The sequence below is a fragment of the Paralichthys olivaceus genome, chromosome 21, assembly GCF_024713975.1.
Source record: "Paralichthys olivaceus isolate ysfri-2021 chromosome 21, ASM2471397v2, whole genome shotgun sequence".
NCBI lineage: Eukaryota > Metazoa > Chordata > Actinopteri > Pleuronectiformes > Paralichthyidae > Paralichthys > Paralichthys olivaceus.
Window position 1 is genome coordinate 19,003,616 of NC_091113.1, and position 27,863 is coordinate 19,031,478.

Here is a 27,863-nt window from a genome sequence, read left to right on the forward strand (position 1 = left end):
ACAACACAAGATGCCTGAGAAAAGCACGGAACATCATAAAGGACCACAGCCACCCAGGCTATGGAATCCTCACACTGCTGCCGTCTGGAAGACGTTACCGGAGCATCCGAGCACGGACTACCAGACTCACAAACAGCTTTTTCCCCCAGGCCGTAAGGCTTCTGAACCAGCAACACTAACCCACTGAACAGTCGCATCACCATGTACATTCTGCTCCCTCATTCATACAACTACACTTACTACACATATATTATTTAATTTAATACTTAATTTAATATCCCGCACTCCTTCACCCTGTAAACTGCTGCTAGCCCCTCATTTAAATTCAAATTTAAACTGTTGTACTATGTTATATGTTAAAAGTTATATGTTGTTACTATGTTGTATGTTAAATGTTATGTTAAATGTTATATGTCACTAGGTTATATGTTAAATGTTATGTTAAATGTTATTTACTAGGTTAATGTTAAATGTTATGTTAAATGTGTTATGTTAAATGTTATATGTTACTATGTTATATGTCATATGTTATTATATATATTTTTTTATTTTTTATTTTTATTTTTATCTTGTATTTCCCGTCTACTGCGTAGATGTTGCCTGCCATGTCACAAGAATTTCACTGCTCTGATGACGCTAAGTTATTTGGTGCATGTGACAATAAACTTTGATTTGATTTGAAACATTGATGAGAAACAACTAGCACCATATCAGCCAACAGAGGTGAGAGGGACAACTTGCTTACTAATTATGAAATAAACAAGGATTTTAGAACCATATGCTCTACCATCGGGCATTTAGTCTAAGACACATGACACACTGGTTCCTTACTCCCAGAGAAAGCTACACCCTGGCTTGACTTGGAAAACCCTCTCTCATCAATACTTCTTGTTTTGGCCAAATTAGTGTAAAAGCACATCCAGTGTGTAGATAAGCGCCCTTATCTGCATCTACATGCAGGAATTGGGTTAAATCCAAAGCTCTGCATTGGCAAAGCACCTTTTCTCTGGAAGCTACTGTATTAGAAAGGTGATCTTTACAAAAAGGGTACAATGAGATTCTTTGAGAATCTGAAACAGCAAAGAGTTCTGGAAATAGATTTTTGGCGCAACCTTGCTGCCACTTGATCTCAACACTGGCAGCAACTTGATCATGACGCTAAAAGAAATACTGTTCAGTCGTAGTTATTAGGATAAACTGGCATTATATGCATTAATGTGTGAGCGGCATTTTTACGATTATAGTCAAGGTGGAGCTCACTCATCTCAATACTATTGGTAGTTTATTCTATTACAATGCATCATATTAAACTGATTTCATATCAGTTTCTTTATAAAATCTGAATCTGAAAAGTAACTAGTAACTTACGTTAGTTATCAAATTAAGTAAAAAAGTACAACATTTCCTCTGTGATGTATTGCAGCAGAAGTATAAAGTACCTAAAAATTGTAGTACAGTACTTGTAGCTGTCCACAAATACTGTAAAATATGTTACTTGTCTTATGTTGCCTTCTAGTGGGTACTTTGTGATCTGCACTGCTAACTGTAGTAAATAGAAGGCTATGCCAACATTAATTTCTTTGTGAAATAACAACACAGCTAGCTATAAAATAAATATTCTTGATTAGCTGCAACTGCACTTCTTATTTTATCAATGGAAAAACAGGTCTCCCTTCATATTAAAATGTACTGATGGATGACAATTTATCTGTTGACCACAGTGGATTTTTCAGTCATTTTAGAGCCAAAGTAATTTTATTGAAGACCTGTCTACAAAATGACTGTACAGTATGTAGCCTAAGGAACAATCCGTGTCTTGTTGCGACTGGTGGCCTTGCTATGTGAGGTGACCAGAAAAAAACACCTATTATTGCATTTTGGCGTAATGCAATGGCTAGTTGACTTGAGTTTATTTACCCATTAAACAGGTAACCTTAGCCATCATCGCAGCAATTACCCCCCCTTAGAAATATGGCAGGAGCCGTCACTTGTATACAAACTGTATATGTGGCTGGACAGTTTTATTTGTTTATAATTATAATCCTATTGTATTATATGATTCAAAAAAATGTAAATCATAAAAAAATAACTTCTGGCCAGAATATTTTCAGTTCAAAAACAACATATAACATATAAAAACAAAGAAACCCACCACTAACAGCCAGATTTCCATTCTCTGAAACCTCAAATCTGTTGGTGGCAGGCATGAGATGCACCTCCAACACGATAGAACCTGAGAAGTGCAGAAAAATTAAAAGAAAAGACATGTTGAGTGACAGAAACAGATGGGCGGATGAACTGCTTGTCCGCCTCATCAATGTTCATCAAACTCCATACACCCCCACCCCTGTGCTCACACCCCTGATGCTCTACTCTCACCTGTCTTTGGTAGGATGGTAGCTCTGTGGATGGTGATGTCCTCAAAGTTTACTGGGGTGCTTTCCATGACAGCACCCAGACTTCTCACAAAAGTGCGCCAGGCCAAAACCAGGTAGCCCGTTGCTGGGTAGAGTACACGCCCATCAATGCAATGTCCAATCAGGTAATTGTTTGTAGACTCCGGGTTTACATCTGTTGTTGGTTTTGGACAATGACCCACAAGGTGGCCAAGTATGATGAAAAAGCACAGTTTAATATTTTTCCTTTATATGACAATGAGGTTGGATGCCAATTTTTATTCCACATGTGTAGTCCTTACCAATATTATAGATGGTGGCAGAATTGGATCCTCCGGAGCCAGAAGAAAAATCCTCAACCTTGGGGACATCCCAAGTCTGGGCATGGTCCCAGTGGACCAAAGGAGAGATCAAAGGGGTACCAACTGGCACAGGGTACATCACGGCTGGACAGAGCTTGTTAACATCCACATTGATGCTACAGAGGTGCATCAAAAAGAATTTTAATATTAATGATAACAAACTGCATCTAAGGGTGCTCAAATAGGAGTAAACAGCAAAGCCCATCCAGAACAACATATCCTCCAACCTAAACTGATACACCAAAAGTCACTAAAAATAATAGAGTGAGGCAATTACTGACCCATTAATGTAGATTTTGCCAAGGTTTGAGAGGAAGAACTCAAGGTTGTTGGGGATTCCTATCCTCATCAAAGGAAAGATGGAACACGTAGGCTTCAGGCTGCGCTTCAGGATGGTCTGTGCCGAAAACAAGTATAAAAGGTTTGACACTCAGAAGCTAGAGCAGCTCATCCACAAACCAAAAGGTCAGCTCTTCGATCCCAGTCTCCCCCAAGCAACATACCGAAACACATTGCTCCTGACGGAGTTGCCAGCAGTGTAAGTGTGATGTATTATAAAGTGCATCTTTGTGCAGAGAGAGAAAGAAAGAGAGAGAAAGAGAAAGGTTTTACTCACCACAGATTTAGAATTATTCATTCAACCCTAGAAACTAACACTTATCATAATGGAATATGAACCTAATAGTTGAGATGTCATATATTATCATGTGCATATTATTAATAACATATTTATTTTTTTATTCTGTTATCATCAATGTTGGATTATCGCAACAACCTTAGTTGCTATCAGAGGTAGGACCAAGTCATTGTCTATCATGTAATGTATCTTACATGTAATGTCATATGTAAGTCTAATCGATAAAGTCGAGAGTAATGTACCAAAAAGACAGAAAAGTCCCAAGTAAGTCCCAAGTTAAGGATTGAGTGAGTTGCTTTTACAGGATATAATTGAAGTGAGACTTAATATTTCAATAAAAATGTGTTATGAATTTGGAAAACTTCCTGTTTATTGGACAGCACTATTTAATGGTAGGGGATTGAAATGCATAGCAAAGAAGAAGACACAGCAGAAATCTCAGTCATTGTATACTCCAAAATGTATAAAACAGGAGAGCTGTCATTTTAAACTGCCCACCATGGAGAAAAAAGGATGGCTAGCCAAAGTGCTTGCTCATTGTGGGAACTGTGTTCTCACAAAGCAGACTTAAATGATGAGGGAGGGTCTTCACACACCGGTTGCTATGACCACAAGTCTACAGCACATCCTGTCCTTTGCTAAAGTTGTCCCTCAGAATTTGAGACCCGTATGCATACAATTAAGTTCCACACGTGGACTCGCTGCATTCATTTGGTACACATGTGTACCAAACCGAAAGGTTTGTACCAGAAATATGTGGTTTGAATACATGTACCGTTACACCCCTATAACCTAATAATAATAAATCAATATTAAAATCAATAGTAATGTAATTACTTTGCCTTCACAGTAAGGGCCCTGCCACTGTCTTGTCAGCGCCACTGCATCTGAGCACATTACTCTGTTTCTCTCGTTCCTGCAGGAGTGTGTGTGTGTGTGTGTGTGCATGTGTGTGTCTGTGTCTGCCCATCTCTGACACTTCATACAGACAGTTATTATTCAGTTATTAATCAATGGTATTGGATCATGAATCCAGATTGTTCTAGTCACTGTTGTCCTGGCTGTGCATGTCACGTTACGTGTCGTGTTATGTGTGGCAGGTGAACGTGTGTTAAATTAAACAAAGTTTGATTGTTGGTGTTTATTGTTAAAGAGTAAAGTGAGCACAGTTCAGAGGAGGAGTGAGGACATGCAGCAGGGTAAAACAGCACAGGCTGCCACTGCAAAATGAAAATAGTGGAAACCCTGAGTCATTGAAGGTAATGATGTCAAGTCTGACTGATGTCTTGAGTCGTAGGTGTTCAAGTCCAAGTCAAGTTAGAAGTTAATTTTGATTGTGTCAAGTCATCAAAATCGTGACTCGAGTCTGACTTGAGTCCAAGTCATGTGACTGGAGTCTATCCCTAACCCTAACCCCTAACCCTTGCTACAATATGAAATATAAATATACATATATACATACATATATAATATATAAATTCAATACAATCAACTATATTTTATTTCCCTTTCACTATGGATACTTCCATGCAATACAAAGTTTTTTGAAGAGAAAAATGAAGACAGTGTTGATAATTGACTCACTGATGATACATACAGTAAGTACGTGCTAGCATGTAATTTGATGCCTGTAGAAACAGTAGCCAGTGTGTTAATGTGAGGAGTGTAAATGCTTAAACTGCAGCTTTTTGGAATGTTTGTGGTCTTTTAACATCATGCTTAGTGTACCTGTAGCACAGCATTAGGTGCAATCTCCACCACCACAGCGTTTTCGGGAACCAGACTCAGGCCCTCCTTAAACAGCACAGGGCTGACCAGGTTGTTGACATAGTACTCAGCTGAGCTGTACAGAGCCAGAGGAGAATCCCACGCAGACTGAGGGATACTGGTGCTTACCCAGCGGGGTGAACGCTGTAGTGGCTCCGTGATAACCTATACACAACATGTTTCTTTTGTATTATTTGGTAGTTTTTATAATCATGATCATAGTCAAATACAATCAAAAAAGCATGAAAAGATGTGCACGAGGCAACTTGGTTTACTTTATTACTCGTACCATAGTATTATTTATAACAATGATGCTAATAATTTGACATATCTAGCCTGGTATAACAGTTTCAGGTATAAATGCAACCAAAACTGTCATCATGATGCAGGATACAAAACAGGTTTACAAATTATTATAAATCAATTCATTCATTCATTAACGAAGACAGTATGGCAGCTGTTAGATTGTGCAAACGTCATGACTTCACTGTTGTGGACAATTCAAATACAGCAGAGCTATTTACCTTCTTTAGAGCAGCCAGCAGGTTAGGAGCGATGGCAGCCATGAAGTAGGAATGGAAAGCGACACCAGCAGTGTGCACTTCTCTTGCAAACACTCCCTGGTCTTTCAGTTCAGACACAAATTTTCGGATTGCTTCCTAATGAAACACACATATCACATTTGTCAATGAAATACTACAACCTAACAAAGTTTAAAGGCTCCTTTAAAACAAATTCCATGTTGTCACTGCTATGATTTTCAACAAAGTTTGGTTGAATGTTTGACCTGAGGACCAGAGATGGTGATGGTTCTCTCAGCATTGTGGCAGGCTGGGACAACTCCCTGAGGACACTTAGCCATGCATTCCTCCCAGGTCAGCCCTGAAGGATGGACAATGAGCACAGGTGTAAGACTATTCACTTCAACTTTATTGCAGACACAAAAGTTCCATATATCATTAAATCATTATTAAAACACATACAGGCAATTGTTTTAGTGTTTCCAGAAAGAAGAGGAATACCATTTGTCCCTGTGTCGAGGCTCAGGTAAGGCCATTATGATAACATTTCTCGAATAAGTTAATCAAAGCCTACATTTATACATGAAATTCCTCAAGACAGCATGGAAAGTAGGAACATTAAACGCCACAATAACCTGACCTGCACTTGCCCATCTCTGGAAACCTTAGAAAGATTTTAAATGTATCATTCAATGCCACCTGAAGCTTTTTAATTTTAGCTTTACTGTAACTGTTAAAAGGCTGCCGGTAAATAGCAGGTACATTGCGAATAACAAAAGCCATATCCGTACATTGTAGGCAATCATCTGGAGTTACAGAGGCAAATTTCCTTGGTGCGATCATTAATGGAACTCGGCAGTATCCCTTTAACAAATCAAATTTTGTTAGACAAGAGGCACTCCCAACCCGATCCATACAGCCTCCATTCAAGGCAATAGATAACAATCTGGCTTTGTCACGTTGTTTATCTTACGGAAATCAGTACAAAACCATTAATCAGGCTTATCAACCATGAGAACTCCACAAGCTCGAACTGGGCTCAGCAATCCCATGCTCGAGCATGTACTCAACCTCTCTCTTAAATTGAAGCCGCTTATCCGGATTGACTCTATACGCATGTTGTTTAATTGAAGGTGAGTCTTGCCGTGCTGGATGTCACACTGTCATCTGTAGACACAGGCTTACGTTTGAGTAAGGTTTAATCATATTAATATGACACAACCTATATTTATGATTTCGATTTGAGAGTGGCAATGATAGGGACCACTGAAGCGAGCTTGCAGGCTGGAACCAGGGATTGGCAACAAGACTAACACCTTATGAAACTTATGAAACTCTGCTGTTTGCTTCTATCTTGCAGACCTTTCATTCACTTTTGAGAAATAACCCGATTTTCTCTTGCCAGCTCACAAGCATGTAACATTGATTTAAGCATCTGATGGAATCGCCCAAGCGCCCCCTGAAGTTTGACCCCTGGTCTGTCTGAACAACCTTTGGCAACCCAAACATAGAGAAAAACTTAACTAACGCCTTTATTACAGCAGGAGCAGTTATGTTACGCAGTGGTATGCCTCCAGGGGATTGTGTGGTTGCACACGATTGGTGAACAAAACCTTTTCATCCGTCTTACTATATGGAAACAGGCCGACACAGTCCACAAGTACTCCCTCAAAAGACTCACCAACAGCTGCAATGGGGTACAAGGTGCCAGTGGAACATTCTGCTTTGGCTTACCAGCAATATAGTTACTCTTCAGGCCAGGCCAGAACCTTGCTGCATGCCAAATCATTGCCCAAAATGAAATGAATGCCTTCAATAGGAAAACATGGGCAATTCCCACAAACACTGGACCCATAATCAAGTCTGCAAAGGCTGCACATGAGAACACCAGCATCCACAGCAGACTTATTAGAGAAAGGCAACACACTATTCAAAATGAATGACTTAATGCTGTATTCCTCAAAATAGTCACTGGAACTTTCCCTGGCTCACTATCCCTGGTTAAGGACACAAACATATGTATGAAAAATGGAGCATAAACTTGTAGTTCAGACTCGCTAGGTACAGATACAACATTTAAACATGGGGCTAGATGTTTTAACCAAAGTGACAGACTTAACTGCCTTTTTCTCCTTCTGTAAAGCATGACAATTTGCAACAAAATGTCCCCGTTTTTTTACAATAAACACAAACTGGGCTCATTGTAGCGGACCTCCCTTCAATGTTGTTAGAAATGCTGAGTTTAGACAGCACACCAGAGAGATTGAACCATCTTTTGAATATGCACAGCAACCCTCTCAACAAACACAGTCTTGTGAGTGAGAACCATTTAATCTGTGAGAATCACAGCATCATAATATTTGACAACCTTCTGTTTGTTCAGCTAAGTGGGAACACTCTTAGGTAAGCAACTTTTAAACTCCTCCAGAGCATCAAGGTTTTAAGTTCATCTAATATTTTAAAACCCAGCACTGATTACCACCTGTCAAATAACACCTCTTTCTCAGGAGCAAACTTGAGAGGACTCCACTTTCCTGTATTTGCGGAACATCTGGTGATAAGCCTCTGCCACAAGTTCATATGCTCGTAAAATATTTATCTACATGATTATCACAAGATCACAGATCCCTTGTCCCATTAAAATGTCTGGATGTCAGTGTCTGTGATTGAAAATGGATTTGTGCTGAATGTCCTACAATGCCATCGGACTGCAGACCCACCTCATTATATATATATATATATATATATATATATATATATAATTTCTTTTATTTTAATAAAACTCCTTCCCTCTGGAAAATGTGCCTATCTACCTGAAATTTGGAAAATAATGACTGCTTACCAACTGCAGCCATGCCTCCTGGAGGAAGTTTGGCCTCCTTGACACAACGGCCTCTCCAGTAGGCAGCCAAGATTGCCTCACTGTGGCCAAGGGAACCGTCAGCATAGCCACAGGCCAGCTCTCCTGCTGAATGTCCTACGATGCCATCGGGCTGCAGACCCACCTTATTGAGCAGGTCAATCAGAGCGATCTGTAACAAGGTGATTGAGATAACATATAAGGGTTTAGTTTCAGTTGCTTGTGTTTTTTAAATGACAGTAATGATCTACTTTTGTGGCATTAAGCGATCTTGCCTCAGCTCAAGAACTTATTTTTTTTAAAGTTTCACAAGAACTGAACACTGAACTATACTTTTTGCTTGCCTCTCCCACTGCATGGAACCTTCCTTTTGCAACTAGATTTCAAATTGCAAACTAAGCCCTGATGGCTGTGTCAGCGTATGAATGATGAGTCATTGAGAATGTGCTGCACATAAAAGCACCATATGAATGGGTGGATGGCAAAACTGTACTGTAAAGTGCTTTGAGCAGGATCAGCTGGTCAATAGGAGGCGATAGGGAAAAATATGATAGTGATACATTTAATTAATTATCATTATAATCGTCATTATTATTTTTAAAATGTATTAAATTACACAAATTCTCAAGACAGTTTGTCCTGCCTGCTGAATATCATGTTCAATCAGCTGCAGCATTGAGCCCTGTTCAATAGAGCACAGGGCAATTTCAATATGGCTGAAAAAAATCACCCCACTTCACTCTCATAGACTTTCATTGTAAAACGTTTTTGCAAACTGCAGGAACTGCAATGCAATCTCTATGACTTCCAGGGCATGCACTAACATGATTTCTTCATACGTAAGCTGTTGCTCTTGCACTTTGGTCCAATCACGCCGTGCCTTTCATCTCGCCACTCGAGAAGAGCAGTGGGTTTTTTTTGTGAACGATGAACTGAACGAATCAGTTTACATATGATATATGATAGGTAACCGCAAAACTCAAAATTATTGTTCAAAATACAGCTGCACTTTAAAATAAATGATAATGTCAATATGTCAATAGCCACATGCATAGGGGCCCTGAAGAAGTGACAAATTGGAAGACAGAGTTCATTTAACTGGCTAAAATGATACTATGTCCTCTGCATTCTTCAGTTTAAAATAAGCGTCCAGTATAATAAACTCTGGTAGTTAAAACTACCAAAACTAAAATTTAGTTAACTTGGTCTTGTGACAGTGGGGATCTTTTGAGGACGTTTTGAATTCTCTGTTTGCTGTGACTGATGTATGTGTCTTACATTGGTGGGTGGGGCTTGTCAGTAAAATAGTGATTGGCAGTGGAGAACAGTTTAGTTCAGTGACCAGTTAGACAGGAATAATTTGTCAAGTTCATGTGGTGATGAAACATCATGCTCTAGTTTTTTGGACAGTTCATGGATTATGCCATTTTTTGTTTACTAAGAAGAGCTGGGATCTATTGAATCAGGTCTCAACCTTGGCACTGGGTCAACAATGTCTCAAAATCAAAGTGATGATCATATATACATATCATATATTTAAGCTCTTGACCTTCTATGTAAAGTACCTTGAGATAATGTATATTATGATTTGGCACTATACAAATAAAATTGAAATTGAAAATTACACAGAGCACATTTAAAAGTTCTAGACATCAAGATAGCGCAATCGAAAATTATGTTTTGGCTGTTCAAAATCAGACACTAACTCTACTGGGGTCATGTATGATGATACATGCTTTTTGTGTCATTAAATACAATTCGATCATCAGGAAAAAGGAACATGACATAGGAACTACATATCATCCAAACCCTGTATGAGTTAAAAACATATATATATATGTATGTAATGTATTCTGTTTAGGTTAGGGTTAGGGTTACTTTGATAACCTCCTTTCTGTTTGGGTTTCTATAACATCAGAAGAACCGTGAAGATTAGGCAAATTACACACAGGCACAGACATTTTATTCATATATTGCTCTTCTAACCCATACAAGTCAATATATATACAGGAGCACCTTGTACACATATATATATATAGTCCATATGAATATGACACAAATTTGCTATTGATTAGCCATATCAAGGTTCCTACAGCCAAGACCATATTTTTACTCTACCTGTATAGAAGTGAGGCCAACAAAGGCATTAATAGTGTCTTCAAAAGTGGTATCGTCAGCCTCCATGAGCAAACGAGACACGACCAGGCCTGTGTCTTTCAGGGCTGCGTCTGACCGCAGAATGGACTCTCTAAAGTCTTGCAGCTGCATGAGACTGCGGCCCATACCTGCCCACTGTGTTCCCATACCTGTTGATACAATAAACAGTCACAGAACTTAATCCAGCATTACAGTTACTGGAGTCGTTATCTTTTTAAGGACATCTGAAATAACACTTCCGTTGCAATGCTCAATAGAAAATGTTTGAGCAATATCTGTCATGATATTCAACAATTGTGGATATGTATTCTTGTATTTGAATGCCACCAATGACAAATAGTTTGTATAATTGTTATACCATTAGGAGTGAACATGCAAAAAAAGCTGTGTACCATGATTGTCCAATTCTATTGTCCAAAAATGTTTAAATAGGTCGATTCATTTAATTTACAGTTTCTTTCCATGCACATAATTTTGGTTTTATATGCCCAGGTTTTGAAATGTCTGTTACTGAAAATTTTCTTCACACAATACAATACTGAAATATATAGAAAAATTATCCTTACCAAAAGCAAAATCTCTTTCTAGACACCAGATTACTGATAAATATTGTTTAATCAGCCAACAATGCACTCACGAAGCTTATCAACAAAAGCCTGCAGACTTCAATCTAATTAAACATAAGTATAGTGTAAATCTACATAAGCAAACAGAGACAGAGTCAAGTGTTAAAAAAATACATTTTTCAGCTTTAGACCTTTTAGTTTTTAGAACTTGGAGACAAATATTTTTTAATTTTCAAATATTTTTCAAGTTATTCAAGTGAATAATACAAGACTTTAATACATTTTAAGTTAAGAAATATAAAAAATTGTATCATTATACATTTTATTTTATTTGATGCAAGAATAAGAAGAAACAATTATTTTTAGCCGCCCTGCTCTACTTGGGGTGGGTGGTAGCATAGTGGGTTGTGCCAGCGCCTCCATGTATAGAGGCTACAGTTCTCATTGCAGTGGGCCCCAATTCAAATCCTGCATCAGACAGCCCTTTACTGCATGTCATTCCCCCTCTCTCTGCCCCCTGCTTCCTGTCTCTCTTCAACTGTCCTGGCATAAAAGGCCCCAAAAATATACTTTAAAAAAAAAACAGTCCAACCACTACTGCAGACAATCAAAAGACTGAATTGTAAGCTGGTATTGATTGGGAATTGCCAGCAAACCATATATCAAACTGATATCTGAAATTATAAAAAATTGTATCATTATACATTTTATTTTATTTGATGCAAGAATAAGGAGAAAAAATTCTACCTCTAAATTGATTGATGACTCACCTGCACAGATATACCAGAGAGGCCTGGCTGAGGCTTGCACCTGCTGCACTTCCATTACATCACTCTGAGAGCCAATTACAGTGTATCCTCTGAATGGCATGCTAGTAGAGGGACCTCCTGAGACCTCATTCAGCAAAGACAGGAAGCTGTCATCTGCAGCGTGTTCCTTCCCCTTCTGGAGAATGGTATTCACTGCAGCCTCTGTACGGCCACAGGCATTAAGCACCCTGGGAACAATCCTTGGTGGTACAGTTGCATCAGCATGTTTCTCATTTGGACGAAGAATTACATGAACATTTGAACCACCAAATCCAAATGAGTTAATGCCTATTATGCCTCCTCGGACAGGTATGGGCTGGTCAACAACTTTAATCTGACCATCGATGAGGGCCGGAATGTCAGGGTTGGGACTGTTGAAATGCAGGTTGGGAGCCCAGACTCCTCGTTCCAAAGAAAGCAACACCTGTTTTGGGGGATGTAAAACAACAAATTAAATGAAAAGCTTTTTTTACACAATAAAAAAGATCTGCTTTATTGTTTCATTGTGAAGCTCTGTGCTGTACTCTTTACCCTCATCACGCTCATCTTTCTCTCTCACACACAAATATATTGACTAGTCAGTCACAGTTTCAAATGATATTCTCCTGGCCTCTGAATAGGGTCTTGTCTCCATGCGGGTCTTGTTAGATCTCAGTGCTGCATTTGACACCATTGACCATAACATTCTCCTTCAAAGATTAGAGCAAGAGGTTGGGATTGGAGGGACCAGAACGTCAGAAGTTCAATTCCCAGTCTTCCCATCTGCATGCCAAAGTGTCCTTGGGCAAGATGCTGAACCCGAATTGCCCCTCATAGAACAACAATAAAAGTGCTACTCTAGATGCACTGTGTGTGTGAATGGGTGAATGGCAAACTGTAGTGTAAAGCGCTTTGAGTGGTATTCAAGACTAGAAAAGCGCTATATAAATACAACCATTTAAGCTGGTTTAGTTCTTATTTATCGATTTTTGTTAGTGTTATTGATGAATACCCATCATACACTAAAGTTAATAATGGAGTCCCACAAGGCTGGTTCTTGGTCCAATACTCTTTTTCACTGCTATGCAGTTGACACCCAGTTATATTTATCTATGAAGCCAGACGAAATGAACCATTTAATTCGATTTCAAAACTGTCTTAAAGACATCATGGCCTGGATGACCCAGAATTTCTTATTGTTAAACACAAACAAAACTGAGGTCATGATCCTGGGTCCTAGGCATCTCAGAGAAACTCTGTCTAACCAGGCGGTTAACCTAGATGATACCGCCTGATTCCGAACTCCACTAACAGGAGTTATCATTGATGAAGATCTGTCATTAACCCAACAAATAAGTCAAACCTCCAGAATAGCTTTCTTTCATCTGCACAATATAAAGAGAATCAGACACATCCTGCCAAAACAGGATTCTGAAAAACTGATTCATGCCTTTATTACGTCTAGGCTAGACTACTGCAACTCCCTATTATCAGGATGTCCACGCAGGTCCTTAAGAACCTCTCAGCTGCACGAGTACTGACAGGAACCAGAAGACGGGATCACCTTACTCCTGTCTTAGTTTCACTTCACTGGCTCCCTGTTCGACAGAGTATAGATTTCAAAATCCTCCTACTGACTTATAAGGGCCTCAACAATCAGGCCCCATCATATATTAAAGAGCTCTTAACCCCTTACTGCCCCCACAGACCACTTCGCTCCCTAAACTCTGGACTCCTTGTAGTGCCTAGAGTTACTAAGAGTAAAATGGGTGGTAGACCTTTTAGTCACCAAGCTCCTCTCCTGTGGAACCAGCTCCCACTCTCAGTGAGGGAGGCAGACACGGTCTCTACATTTAAGGCTAGACTTAAAACCTTCCTTTTTGATAAGGCTTTTAGCTCAACACTGAACCATAGTCATCCATAGCTATGCTGCTATAGGCCTACACTGCTGGGGGATCACCCATCAAGCACCACAAACCAGCTCCTGCTCTCTTCTTCACTCTCTGCCTGGTTTATTTTGTTATATCTTATTACATATCTCTAACTCCTTGGGTCTTCTCCTCCCCTCCTTGGTCCATACTGTGTGGCCCGTCCTGGCTCGGGTCCTGATGAGGTATGGACCTAGTGAGGTCGCTGGGCTGACATGGAGGATCACGCAACCACCAGCAGTCTCACCTGAGGACTTCTCACCTTTGGAGCCATGGGTCCTACTACTGCGCATGTTTGACCATGAGGGAGGCAGGAGTCCCCGGGGGGACCACCGCACCCTTGGAAGACCATGCAAAAGTCCATGTGGAGATTCCCGGGCTGGATTCAAGCCCTTGACCTGACACTGTGACTCAATCCCCCCTTTATTTGCTTTTGTTACCCTATATTATTCGTTCTTTCTCCATCGACCCCAACCGGTCCTGGCAGAGGCCGTCCACACCGAGCCCGGTTCTGCCGGAGGTTTCTTCCACCTGGGAGTTTTTCCTCCCCGCTGTTGCTCATGCTTGCTCGGTGTGGAACAAGTTGGATTTTGTGTTTCTTAAAATCTTGGACATTTGTGCAGCAGCCTGAGACAACTGTTTGTTGTGATACTGTGCTATATAAATAAATTTGATTGAATTTTAAATTTGAGTCAGACTAGCCATTGGCAGCAATGAGAAAGAGTCTCAGGCTGCAGTGGAGCACAGACTCTATGATTTCCCATGAACTTTGTACACCCTAATATGATGAGAGTTCCTGTGCAGATGAAGATGTCAATGTGCAGACAAGACATATAGGTTGTGCAAAACTAAGGGCTTTTGATGTAATTATGGTTGTTCCTGGGCAAGGGTTCGTAAGGGCTACGATGTTCAGGGCACTATATTAGACTTGGCGCAAACGGCACAAAGCAGAACTGCAAATCAGTGGCTGTTAACAAACGTGGATTCGGACATGTCATAAATGCACTTGCACAATGTGCTTTGTCTCATAAGCTTAGATCGTAAAAAAAGAGGGACCAAAAGGCAGGCAAGCTGTAATCTTTTCGAACTGAATCTTAAAATGACCAAACCACCAAAATAACAGCGAGGTTACTGCAATGTCCACAAACCAGAGGGTCGGCAGTTTGATATCAGTCTCAATTCCACATGACAAGTGTCCTTGGGCTTGATGCTGAACACCAAATTTCCCCTGGTAACTGTTCCTGCAGTGTGTGTGTGATGAACAATAAAGAAAGCGCTGCTGATTTCTAATTTCTTGATTATTTATTGGTTGTTACTAATTGACTAATCAATTAAATGTTGCTTCTTTCCTGATTATATTTTGCTTTTGCTGGTGATTCAGTTCACTACAAAGACACAAAAAGACATTTCCAGTTTTGCAGAAATGTGGAACACTGTGGGTGCAACAAGAAAGGGGCCACAATGGCAGATTTCTTGTCCCTTGTTCCAGTTTAGACATTCAAACAGTGTGAAACACACAGAAGCAGTCTGAAAATATCAGCAAAAATGTAACTACAAAAAGAAACCCCACCTTTGCAAGGGCAGCCAGACCAGACGCCGGTTCTGGATGACCCATGTTGGATTTGGTGGAGCCAATAAGCAGAGGGCCTCGTTTTGATTGGCAAAATACACCAGCAATGCCATTCACTTCCTGTGGGTCCCCAACCTTCATATAGAGAGCATAGATGCCATAGAGGTAAGACACTTGTGGAGAGTGAACTTTGAAGTACAGTTTGAGTGAAGATGACTATAAATTTCAGTATGATGCTCATGAACAACTGTTTAATGTATTTGTCTTATGGAACAAAGACCTGCACTGACAACAGGCTGTAAGTCTATTTCTGAAACTTTATGAATGCACTGACCTTTGTTCCTGTGCCGTGGGCCTCCACATACTCCACCTGCTCAGGAGTTATATTTGCCTCCTGGTAGAGAGAATGAACCAGTCTCTTCTGCATTTCACCTGAAGGAAATGTGACACCTGAAGGACCAAGAGGAGTGCATAAGGACACAAAACACATACCATAATTGTTAGGTAACTGTAACTCTACTCACAAATTCATATCATAGACCATCACAAGATATTTAAGTAAAAAAAAATTAAATTGTCATCTCTTAGCTGTATCCAAACAACGTTGCAGCAATGTTAAAATAATCTCGTAGCATCAAGATGTTTTTGAATTTCTTTCAGTTTCTCTGTGTAGTATCTATGGCCAATTTAATTGTGATGAGATCACACAAAATAGAGCAACAAACACAACTAGTCAGGTGATGATATAGGTTGTGAACAAATGATCAAGATTGTTTGATTCACTTTTTAGGACAAACTGAAAGTGAGAGTACCATGTATATTTTTCAGTGATGTCAATGTATGCTCAGATCTCAATGGTTAAGCAAAATAAGTGTTATTACTACTGATCTAATTAGTTCAAAACTGCACATTGACTACAGTCATTGTACTTTGATACATCCCCACATTCCATTGTTGATGTCAGAAAGAACAATTTAGTTTATCTATTCATCTATTCTGTTCAGCTTTTATTAATAAAACACAGACATCAGTGTTTGATTGACAGTAGATAGTAGGCTGAGATCAGGCAGGGCAGGGCAATGAGACTGTGTGTGTGTGTGTGTGTGTGTGTGTGTGTGTGTGTGTGTGTGTGTGATGAACTGTTCTTGGGCAAAATACCGTACCGCAAATTGCCCGACGGCTGTCTCAGTATGAGTGATGTATGACAGAGAAAGTGCTGCACATAGATGCACTGTATGAATGCATGTGTGAATGGGAGAATTCACTAGTCATCTACTAGTCGTAGATGTATTCTACGACTATTGTTTCAGAGAAATTTTGATATTCGATGTAGTGCCCATGCGTTCATGCATGAGAGTATAGAGATTACAGGCAGTTACTCTTCACCTTGTTCTTTATATCCATCTGTGTTGTTGCCAGTGTTGACCACTGTGGCATAGACCCTTTTAGCCATTGATCGCTTGGTCAGTAGCACCACCACTGCCGCCTCAGAACGGCAGTATCCATTACCTGACAGAATGATATAAAGATTAACCTTATACCAGAGTGCATCTAGTGTAAATAATATACAGTTAAATACACTTGACTCACCCATGCACACCTGGCATAAAAATAAGTGTGTGACCAGAGAAAGAGAGAAAAACCCTGAAATTTATACCTGACGAGTCAAAAGATTTGCAGGTCCCCTCAGGACTGAGCATGCCCAGTTTCATGAACTGCACTGAGGTGTTTGGCTTGAGTAGCAAGTTGACTCCACCCACAAGAGCGGCATCACACTGGCCCTGGTGGATAGCATGGAATGCATTATCTAAAGCCAGCAAGCTAGAGGAGCAGGCTGTATCGATGGCAGTGCTGGGGCCTAGGGTAGGAGAAAACAGTGGATTAAATCTAGAAATCATATCTGCAAAAAAGAATAAGCCTGGGATAATCAGGCCTCTGTTAAGGCTAAACAATCATCTAAATGACAAGTAATTTCAATAATCTACAATGCTTGAAAATGTTTAACCAACAACTTTATCTAGGTCTACCTGAAAATATGCAGACAATCCTGCTGATATCAGATCCAGTGCAATTTTGGTAGATTTGATAAGCTCTGTGCTCCTTCATTCATACATTTCTGTTTATTCAGCTTGTCCTGTCTCTCTGACACTAACAAGGACGCTACAGTTATTGACAAAAAAGAGATGTGAGAAACGTGACTACACAGCAATGTTCCAAAGTAGTTAGGAGCAAACACTGCTTTACTCTGAAGCAGTCAGAACAGGGATTTTGAATGTCACAGAGCAATTACAAAATAAGTGTTGACAGCCGAACAACAATTCAGCACAGTAGTTAATGTAATTTTCAGTATTAGCAGCCAGGAGGTTTCTCTCAATGTTTGATATAGCAAAGAGGAAAATGCAGTCTGAAATGAATACTAAAATGGAAGGTTATACTCAGTCTACATCCAGTATACTAATACAGACAAATCCTTGTAATGGTTCTTGTTATAATTATTGCCAGTTTCTCACACTGAGAATATACCAGATATATTACAATTTAGTAGAGAATATTGTTCCAGATGTAATGAGTAGAAATAGTAATACTAATTGAGTATTAACTGACAATAGAATTAGTATTTTCATGAATCTATAATGTTATCAGATCAGCATTAAACTAAAAGGCAAAGAATGAAAGCTTATGTTGGACCTAGATGTGTGTGCATACCACTGAAGTCAAAAAAGTAGGATAATCTGTTGGCCAACATGGCACGCTGACAGCCAGTCATGCTGTAGCCCAGTAGCTCCTCTGGATCTTTGCTGAATGCCTCGCCAGCTTCCGAGCCACTCACCCCAATGTAAACACCGGTTTTACTGCCACGTAGTGTGGTCGGGTTCAGTCCTGCATCACAAGATTATATTGTTTTTAAAACATTCTCTTAGCATCAGGTAGCCTCACTCAGATAATGCAGTTGTCTTTAAAGTACACAGTTTTAAAAACGGTGCAATTCATTCACTTTCCAGAATTAATTTACTTTGTTTCCTTTTCCACTTTTTATATCCACTTTCACTTGCATTACTTTAATCATTACCCAGTTTCCTCACCTCCATCTAAAATAGCTTCATAGGCAATCTCCAGCATGAGACGGAGCTGGGGGTCCATGGTGTTGGCCTGTTTGGGGTGCACTCCAAAGAAAGCTGCATCAAAGTGGCTAATGTCTTTCAGTTTACCATTTCTCTTTGGAAGACCATACAGACCTAGAAAAGACCAACATTGGTGAATGATAACTGTCAAAAGAATTCCTCACAAAGAAATGTATTCTTAGCACAATGTCAGTACAGACTTTGTATCATATATGACTAAACATACCATCATCACGCATAAGTTCCTAAGATTTAGAGAGAAAATAAGGAAATGGAATGTACAGATGATAACGATTGTTATGTGAAGCTGACACTATTAATTAACAGTTAGTATTGCAAAGAATAATATTGCAGGGAAAAATATAAAAAAGATATTTAAAAAAGCAGCATCCAGGGGCTGTAGTGGTTACATACTGATACATTTTAAATGAATATTATGCTTACTGCATCTTCCACTTGGAACAATTACTGACCAACATATTCTGTGAGACTACCATCTTAATCTTGGGCTTTTCCAGTAATATAGCTACCAAAGAGGTCACCAGGGAGTGCTGTTCCTTTTACTGTATATTACCAAAAATTATAATGGCTCTAGTTCAGACAGACCTCTAGCTATAGTGTGGTTTGTCAGACATGATGAATAGCAACTCTAAAGGAAGCTGCTCACACTCACTGCACTTGTTCAACAAAAACAGTAGCAGCACAGGGACAGCTTTGGCTGAAGGGTAGAGCGGTCATCCTCCAACCAGAAGGTCAGCAGTTAATTCTCAGTATTCCCCATCTGCATGCCGAAGTGTCCTTGGGCAAGATGCTGAACCCCGAATTGCCCCTTATAGAAAAAACAGTGCTGCTAATAGATGCACTGTATGAATGTTTGTGTGAATGGTTGAATGGCAAACTGTAGTGTAAAGTGCTTTAAGTGGTCATCAAGACTAGAAATGCTCATATAAATACAAACCATTTACCATTACGCCATCCTAAGACCAATTTCAATATTCCTGTTTGTGTGCAAATAAAAAACATCTAGGTTCCTGAGTAAAAAATACATCTTTTTTTTTTCTCTTTTTTGTTGTGTCCCTAGATCCTCTGGCTGCTTCTGTTTCCCCTTCTATTCACCGTGCTCTCCCTTGCCTATGCCTGGTGTGTGGTCTCACAAGTGTTAGCTAACCCAGTCCAACCCTTTCAGCCCATGAATGCAAGCTCAAGATGGTTGCCAAAAACTGAGGGATGGGTCTTTTATTCATTAGATGGAGGATGGGAAAGAGACCCAGTTCATGCACCGCCCTTAATCTCTGCAAATAGAAGTAGAATTAGTGATATTACAGCATTTCATCTGTAAGAGTCTTATTTTTTGAACATGAGGTATGTGTTTCAGTGTTGTAGTCACTACAAAATGTTTCTAAATCATTTTGGAAATGTTTTTTGGATCACAAGTAATTTTTGTATCACTGCTCTATTAAAAAAAACACTCACCCATGAACATTGTGGGGGTATTTTAGTGTGTGTTCCTCTGTAAACCTTGTTAATTAGAGAAAATAATTTTTGTTTATGTCGGTAAAAGCATAATCCAGATTAAATCAAAGATAGATTTTACCTGAAGTACTGAAATAAACTAGAAATACTGCTATATGCCTCTGCCAACCAGTGCAGTGTCAGTCTACCCATTTATTTCAGCGACACACCTGCTAAGGGAACCAACTCAGGTTATTAGCAACTCTATTCTGAGCAACAATAAGTTGCAGCAGTGGCGATTACACTCAAATGTATTCCTGGAGCCAGAGTTGGCACCATAGAGTCATATTTAAAACTGCTGGCTTAGGTTAAATGTAGCTACAGTAAGATTGTTGGGTGTAATGACATCTGACCACGTCAGTAAGAGGTCACGAAGATTAATATTGATTTAGTGTGTACCTATGCAAAGACAATGTTTTCTCTGGACACCTGCCTAACGTTACCAGTGATGACATGTACAGCCCCATGTCATCCTTTCACCGCTCACTGTTGAGGTGGTGTCCACAATACAATTTGGGCCTCATAGAAAATTGGCAAAGTTTGGGGGGAAACCTGGTGTGATTAGGAGAGATGGTATTCATTCCACTCTGGATGGGGCCCCTCTCATTTCTAGAAATATGACAAAGTTAATCAGCCAGTCAACACCATGACAGCCCAGAGTTGAGACAAGGAGGCAGAGTTGCAGTCTTACATGCTTCTCTGTGCTAAGCTTCATATCAGAACCAAAAGATAAAAGGATAAAATGTGGTTTATTAAATATCAGGTCCTTCAATTCCAAATCTCTACTTATCAATGATCTGATAGCTGACCATCAATTTGATTTAATGTGTCTAACTGAAACCTGAATGCAAAAAGATGAATATGTGGTTTTAAATTGAAGTGATGCCCCCTACCCAGAATGTATTGCAAATCACCAGCAAGCTGGGAGAGAGACCCACAAATGTAATATTTTCATAGCTATAAATTGTACCCATCTCTATCACTTTTTGCAGAGTTCTATCTGATTGTGACTCCAAAAAAGTTTGATTGAGAGGGAGAGTGGAACTGAACTTCCACTGAAGGACAATCAACCAAATCTTGCTGTACGTGGAGTCTCACCTGGTGTCCATCGCCGGTTGTCCTCTGTCACCATGTCCACACCATTGATAAGGTTTTCCCAGAATTCCTCCAGATTGTTGGACTCAGGCAAACGTCCCGATATGCCTGCTATGACTATCTCATCCATGCTGAGTTACTGTGAACAGAGTGTAAGAGAGATATGCCAATAACATGAGGGGGGGCACATTTTATATGCACTGTGCTGAATGTGATTGATACCAGACCGGCAAGCAACAACATTAATTACGAATATCCTGTCTCAGAAGGATTCTGAGAAACTAGTCCATGTATTCAAGATCCTCACATATAAAGCCATTAACAACCAAGCCCCTTCACATGTCAAAGAGCTCATAACACCGTATTGTCCCAATAGATCACTTAATTCCTAAAACACAGGCTCTCTTGTGGTTCCAAGAGTCAGTAAGAATAGAACAGGAGGTAGAGCATTCAGCTACCAGACTCCTCTCCTGTGGAACCAGGTCCCACTCTTGGTTCTGGGAGGCAGACACCATCTCTACATTCAAGTTTAAACTCATAACGTTTCTTTATTATAAAGTCTATTGTTACAGCTGGATCAGGTGAGTCCTGAACCATCCCTTCCTTATGCTGCTATAGGTCTAGACTACTGGGGGAACTCCCATCATGCACCAAGCATTATTATGTATATTAGGATTTGACGCTAAACACATACAATTTAATTGAATTGAATTGAGCACTTCTCCCCTTCTCTCTGCCCCCCCATTTGTTTATTTATTTTATTACATGTCACTAACTGTGTTTTTTCCCTCCCATAGTCTCTCTCTCTTTATGGGTATCTCTGACTCCAGAGCTGCAGGATTCAGACAATTATTAGTATTACTATTATAGTAATCATTGCTGCTATTATTAATAACATCTTTAAATCCATAATTATCACTCTTTTTCACTGAGCTGAAACATGATGCTGTTCCTAGTCTCTCTCTCCTCTCTCTCTCCCCTCTCTCTCCCTCCCACCTATCTACATAACATATGCCTTGGAAAACAATGCCAAATGCTTGAGATGGGCTAAGAGATTTGTGGCGTTAACAATATGTGCATGTATGTAAGGAGAACAACAGGAGAAGGACTAATAAAGCAGTGTATCACCAAACTCACACCGTCACCAAGGAGAACTACTATTATATTCTTCAGAGACTTGTTATATTGGATATATATTTTTGTGGTAAAATACTCAGATATATATGAACATATATGTTATGCCTAATCAAATATCGGCATCATTCAATTTTAAATATGCAATTACATTTTTTATTTGTGACCCACTGATGAAACTCGTAAACTGATGATGACATTGGACGTTAGTGTGTAACGAATAATAATGAGTTTAACACTAACATCAAGAATAATGTCTCCTCAACATTCTACACAGTGTCTATGTAACTTTATCCTAATCATGTCTGACATCATCTTTTCAAATGCACTACTGATGATACATCCCACTAAATTACTAGTTTTGCTGAAAACTTGTTAAGTGTGTAGTTTAACTTTTGAAAATAAAAAAACTAATAATTTTTGTTTTTAAAATAATAGCAAAGGTTTATAATTAAAAAAATATTTCTGAATGTATGTGTGACTTGTGTTTGTAAGCCCCACAGTGGGATGACAGCTGGTTAAGTATGGGCATTCTTAATTACTAATCACATATCAACAGCACAACACTCTGTAGTGTAAAAATGTCATTCATAGTTCCTGAAATGATTCTTCACAGCAAAATATGAATTCTCAAAAATGACACAACACAAGATTTGTAACTGTATTGTGTTATAAGTGTTGACACCGAATGGCAGGTTTGGAAAGGAGTCCCTTTGAAAATGCATGAAAGAGCACTTATAGTAGACAATGTCATCTGTTCTTGGTACTTGAGCATATCCATTTTGAACAGTGTGTGTGTGTGTGTGTGTGTGTGTGTGTGTGTGTGTGTGTGTGTTTGTTGCTTCTTACTAGGTCAGGCCTTTTTTTGTATTATGCATCATCCAATGACCTCGTAGCTAAGGACAGTGTTACCCTAAATCAAAGCATGGCCGCAAGGACAGATACAGGAAGTCTTACTGCCCACAACAATAAGACTGTACAATTCTAACCTATATAGGTTCTATCCACACCAGAACTTCTGATTACTGCTGCAATAACTGTTTATCTATCTATCTATCTATCTATCTATCTATCTATCTATATATCTATCTATGTTAAAATACTTCCCTCAAAACATAGTGTACAGTCATTAGATGTTTAGCCCATGTTGCTGACTTCCTCTCACTTACTGTTGTTTGTAGAAATGAAAATCCAACAAACATTATGATAATAAAAGAAATAAACTAGTGTAATGTGAACGCAATCCTGAGATTAATTTGAGATATGGAGATGAAATTCCACTGTTACTAAAAGTGAGTGGCAGTTCCGAGAAGATGATGAGAAAAAAAAAATTCTGACCCCACTTTTCTTTCTCTCTGAGAGACACATATGGCTCCAGTTATGATAAATGTTCAATTCCATTGTTATTTTGCATACAACCATATCATTCTCATCCACTAATTGATGAACAAAAAATGGCAGTGTTGAAAACTGTTTAAATTACAAGATCAGTTTTTCTTTTGTGCACACCTGACATCAGAAGAACATCTACAAGTTGTAATTGGCTTATTACTTCCGCCAAGGATGTTATGTGTTTGTCTGTGTTTGATTGTTTATTTGTTAGTTAGCAGGATATTACAAAAAGTAATTAACAAGTGACAACCCCCCCATCTTGCCTTCACCTACATTTATTCAGTTTTACCCTAATTGTTACAGTTTGTATAGCCTTCCCTTTGAACTACCAAGGAGTCTCAAACCTGTGGCATAGGCAGTATAGGCAAATCCATGCATCCAAAAAGAGAAGAAAAGAAATATAAATTATAAACTTTACTTTTGTTTTATCAATACTATTCTAATAATATTAAGTCTAAAACCCACAACAGAACAACTACATATTACCTATAATACTACCTATTACAGGCCTTACTTTCTGGGTTTCTTGCATGATCACACTGGTGCTGCAGCACATCACCTCCTGCTCTTAATCAGACTTGCCAACCCAGCACACTGGAGTTACCTTAACTGAAAAATAATATAATTAACATCAGCTGATAGGGCAGCACAATATTAGGAAAAAATGTGATACGCTATAACCTTGTTGAATGTCCAATGATGATATGACTTGCGCTAAATGAACAAATTCTTAAGTATATGGTGTTAAACAATGTCTGCTTTGGTTTCACTGCTAACATTGACCACATATAGTAAAGGGTTTATGCAGACACTGGAAAAAAAACATTTTTTCCATTCCAACAACATGGTTTTGTTGAAAAAACTCTACGGACCTGGCTACGGACACAGAGACCACGGACAGCTCCACATCCCCAGGGAGAGGCGCTCCCTGGGGATGTGGAGCTTACTGCTCCTCTCTGATACTCTATCATTCGCACTGCGCACACATCAAGCCAAACCTAGTGACCCACCATCTCCTCCATCTCTCCATACATGTCTAGGTTTACAAATGTTGTTTTCTGAGAGAGAAAGAGAGAGAGAGAGACAGAGAGAGAGAGTGGGACAGCTGATGAATGCCCACTCTACTCTGAAGAAAGGTTTAACTCTTATGAGATGATCAGTGTTGATATTGTGGCGTCATTTCAAACAAATCAACATTTAAAATGTTGAAAAAAGTGTCAGAGAGAGAAAGACAGTGGCTTCTTTTGATCGACATCTTAGTCAACCCTACTGTACCCTACAAAACCCTAGTGAGCACTACTTAAAAACTTTTTTTTATCTTTTCCGTTTTGTAATTAGTTACAGCCCTTGCTTTTTCATGATTAGTTTAAGCAGACAGCAGTATCATGTGAGAGAAGTGGTCATGAATACTGCTTTGTGCATGAATTACTCATTTGAGGTACTTTACCTCACTATTTACTACTTTTACGAACACTCAACTACACTGCAGAGGAAATATTGTACTTTCAACTCCACTCCGTTTATAAATTAACTTGCTAGTTACTTTTAAAATTAAGATTTCACAAAAATGGATGTCACAAGCTTTTAAAATGCAACACAATTATCATCAAATAATGTTTTTCCCCTCTCAACGTATCACAGTTCCAGTAAATGTTTAAAGCAAAGAGTAAAGGAAAAAGTCTAAAGCTAAAAACAGAACCTAATTTTAGATATTTCCCCCTCTACCATTAATCAGGTCTGATTAAAAAAAACTCTGGAAGCTAAGAACAATGATCAGAAAAACAGAGGGAGAAGGAAAAACTTGGTGGAACTGGCTCTCCCATAAAAGGCAGGCGGAAGGCAGCCATATGCAATTTTAGTAAATTCAACAGAAACTGTCTGGCTGGCTGGATCAACCACTCAAGCTGGAGCGAGTGCATTGCTCCCTACAACCACATCCAGAGCCTGGAAAGTTGCCAAAACCAGTAATGATCTGCTTCTTACAGTTCAAAGATAAAATAATTGACACTACAGTCTACAAAGAACACACTTATCTTAAAGGGTTCTACTAAACTCACCATTCGTACTGCTTAATTTCACCGAGATCTGTTTGCAGAGTCTTGCCGTAAATGAAAGTAGTTTGATGGGGTGATCAAAATACTTTTGGAGATGAGTATATTCTGAAGGTTTGCGTACCCTAATCAGCTTCAATTCTTAATCTAAACAGCATTGTTTTCTTTGATGTGCCGAAAGAAACTGAATCTTTTGCACTTCATACTTTAAAAACCTTGCTGTCTTTACTTCCTGCAACAATGAGTGATGCTTTGAGACTACACCATTCTTAAAATGGAGGTAGGCTTTACTACTATGATCCTCTGTGAATTTAGTTTTACCCCTTTAACTCTTCTTTTTTTCTGACACCGAACTACAAGATGTGATGATTCGACTATTAAAGATTTATGAAGAGTGGGGAACTCCCTGCTTTCTGCTTTCTGCTTTCAGCTTTTCATACTTTACGTGATTTCCCTATCTGACACTAACGAAAGGACTGTACCATGAAACTCTGGAGGACAGGGGGTTGAAATGTAATTTTTTCCAAAAGACATATCCATCCTTACCTCCTCTAGCATTGTAGGGGAAGAATAACAATTATATATATTTTAAGTGCACTGAGGATGGAGGCTCTAGGATGCTGTTTCAACAACAAAAAATTAATTTTCCTTCGGTTAATATCCTTCTTTTCTTTTTATTGTTTTTCTCTGGTTATGAACAAGGTGGATATACTGTTGTGGGTTAAAAAATACACAGCTAAGGCAGGTTGATAAATGTCCTATGTGTTTTATTTTTTCTTTGTTATCATGTCCCTTGATCGAAGCAGTGACAATCTTTCTATTTGACCAACTGTACACACTAAAGGGTAATCACATTATTTTGCGGCATTCACCATTTTAGACTTGAAAATAATCCAGTGGAATATCAATATCATAAAATATTACATTTTCTTAAAAGACAGAGTTGATGTGGCCTTTTTACAAGAAACATACCTTTCAGACAATGAACATATAACATTAAGAAGGGACTGGGTGGGTTAGGCACTTTTCTTTATATAAGACCCATAGTAGAGGAAGAGCTATTTGGATCAATAAAATGACCCCTTTCAATTTAAAACAATTAACTGCAGACCCAAATGGTAGGTTCGTGTTTCAGGTTTGATCCACGGAATATTACTCTGTTATTTATGCTTCCAATGCAGATGAACCAACATTCATGTCGGGTGCTGCTCTTTAATGCAAACTGTAAAGGATTTGGGGTGATAGGCAGAGATTTCAACTGCACAATGAATTCGATCTTAGATTAATCCAATCAGACTAAGAACCTTATTTCGAAATCTTCAAAAGTCCTTCAGGGGTTCTGTAAAGAATGTGGCTGATCAGATGTTTGGGCACATATTGAGGCAGGGTGTCAGAGATTATAACTTTTTCTCAAATGTTCATAATTCATATTCTTGAATAGATTATTTTTTATCCATTCAAAATATATGTACATGATAAAAGATCATAGAATTACTCCAATTATTCTCTCAGACTTTCTCAATCTATGAACATAGCACATATTGTGTGGCAATGACCCCCTAAATTTTTATTTTAAATAAATTCAATGTGTGTTCTAATTATATAGGTTGGATCAAATCAATTTATAAAAATCCTAAAGCACCAGTTAATACTATTGGTGTAACCTCTGACTTCTTCTCTTTATCCAGAGGGATAAGGATTTATAATAATGAACAAGAAATATCTCTATGTGCAGATGATATAATTTCATACATTACTGATCTAAAAGATTAAACATATACATATGTATATATATGTTGCACAATAGAACAATATTGAAAATATTCAGGATTTTAAATTCATTTTAACAAAGCCAACGCTTGTCTCCTACATATGACACCAACAGAAAAAAATGCAGAGGTATTGTCCCTTGCAATGGAATTCAGTATTTGGGAATAAATATTACGCCACATTTAGATAATTTGCTGAAGGATAACAACACCCCTCTAATAGATAAGATCAAAAT

At 38.8% G+C, this 27,863-nt stretch overlaps 1 protein-coding gene across 1 annotated transcript in view; it reads right to left on the reverse strand.

The window, feature by feature from the left end:
- fasn (fatty acid synthase) overlaps positions 1-27,863 on the reverse strand; it is a 61,204-nt gene that overhangs the window by 30,654 nt on the left and 2,687 nt on the right. The window contains exons 2-18 of the mRNA XM_069517022.1: positions 21,285-21,420; positions 18,636-18,788; positions 18,259-18,432; positions 17,210-17,410; positions 16,939-17,061; positions 15,887-16,002; positions 15,553-15,687; positions 12,037-12,499; positions 10,662-10,849; positions 8,526-8,715; positions 5,950-6,044; positions 5,687-5,821; positions 5,124-5,327; positions 3,040-3,155; positions 2,699-2,874; positions 2,380-2,571; positions 2,153-2,233 (exon numbers count right to left, since the gene is read on the reverse strand). Of these exons, the coding sequence (XP_069373123.1) occupies positions 2,153-2,233; positions 2,380-2,571; positions 2,699-2,874; positions 3,040-3,155; positions 5,124-5,327; positions 5,687-5,821; positions 5,950-6,044; positions 8,526-8,715; positions 10,662-10,849; positions 12,037-12,499; positions 15,553-15,687; positions 15,887-16,002; positions 16,939-17,061; positions 17,210-17,410; positions 18,259-18,432; positions 18,636-18,788; positions 21,285-21,411 (2,869 nt within the window). The 5' untranslated portion in view covers positions 21,412-21,420. The remainder of the gene's footprint in view (positions 1-2,152; positions 2,234-2,379; positions 2,572-2,698; positions 2,875-3,039; positions 3,156-5,123; positions 5,328-5,686; positions 5,822-5,949; positions 6,045-8,525; positions 8,716-10,661; positions 10,850-12,036; positions 12,500-15,552; positions 15,688-15,886; positions 16,003-16,938; positions 17,062-17,209; positions 17,411-18,258; positions 18,433-18,635; positions 18,789-21,284; positions 21,421-27,863) is intronic.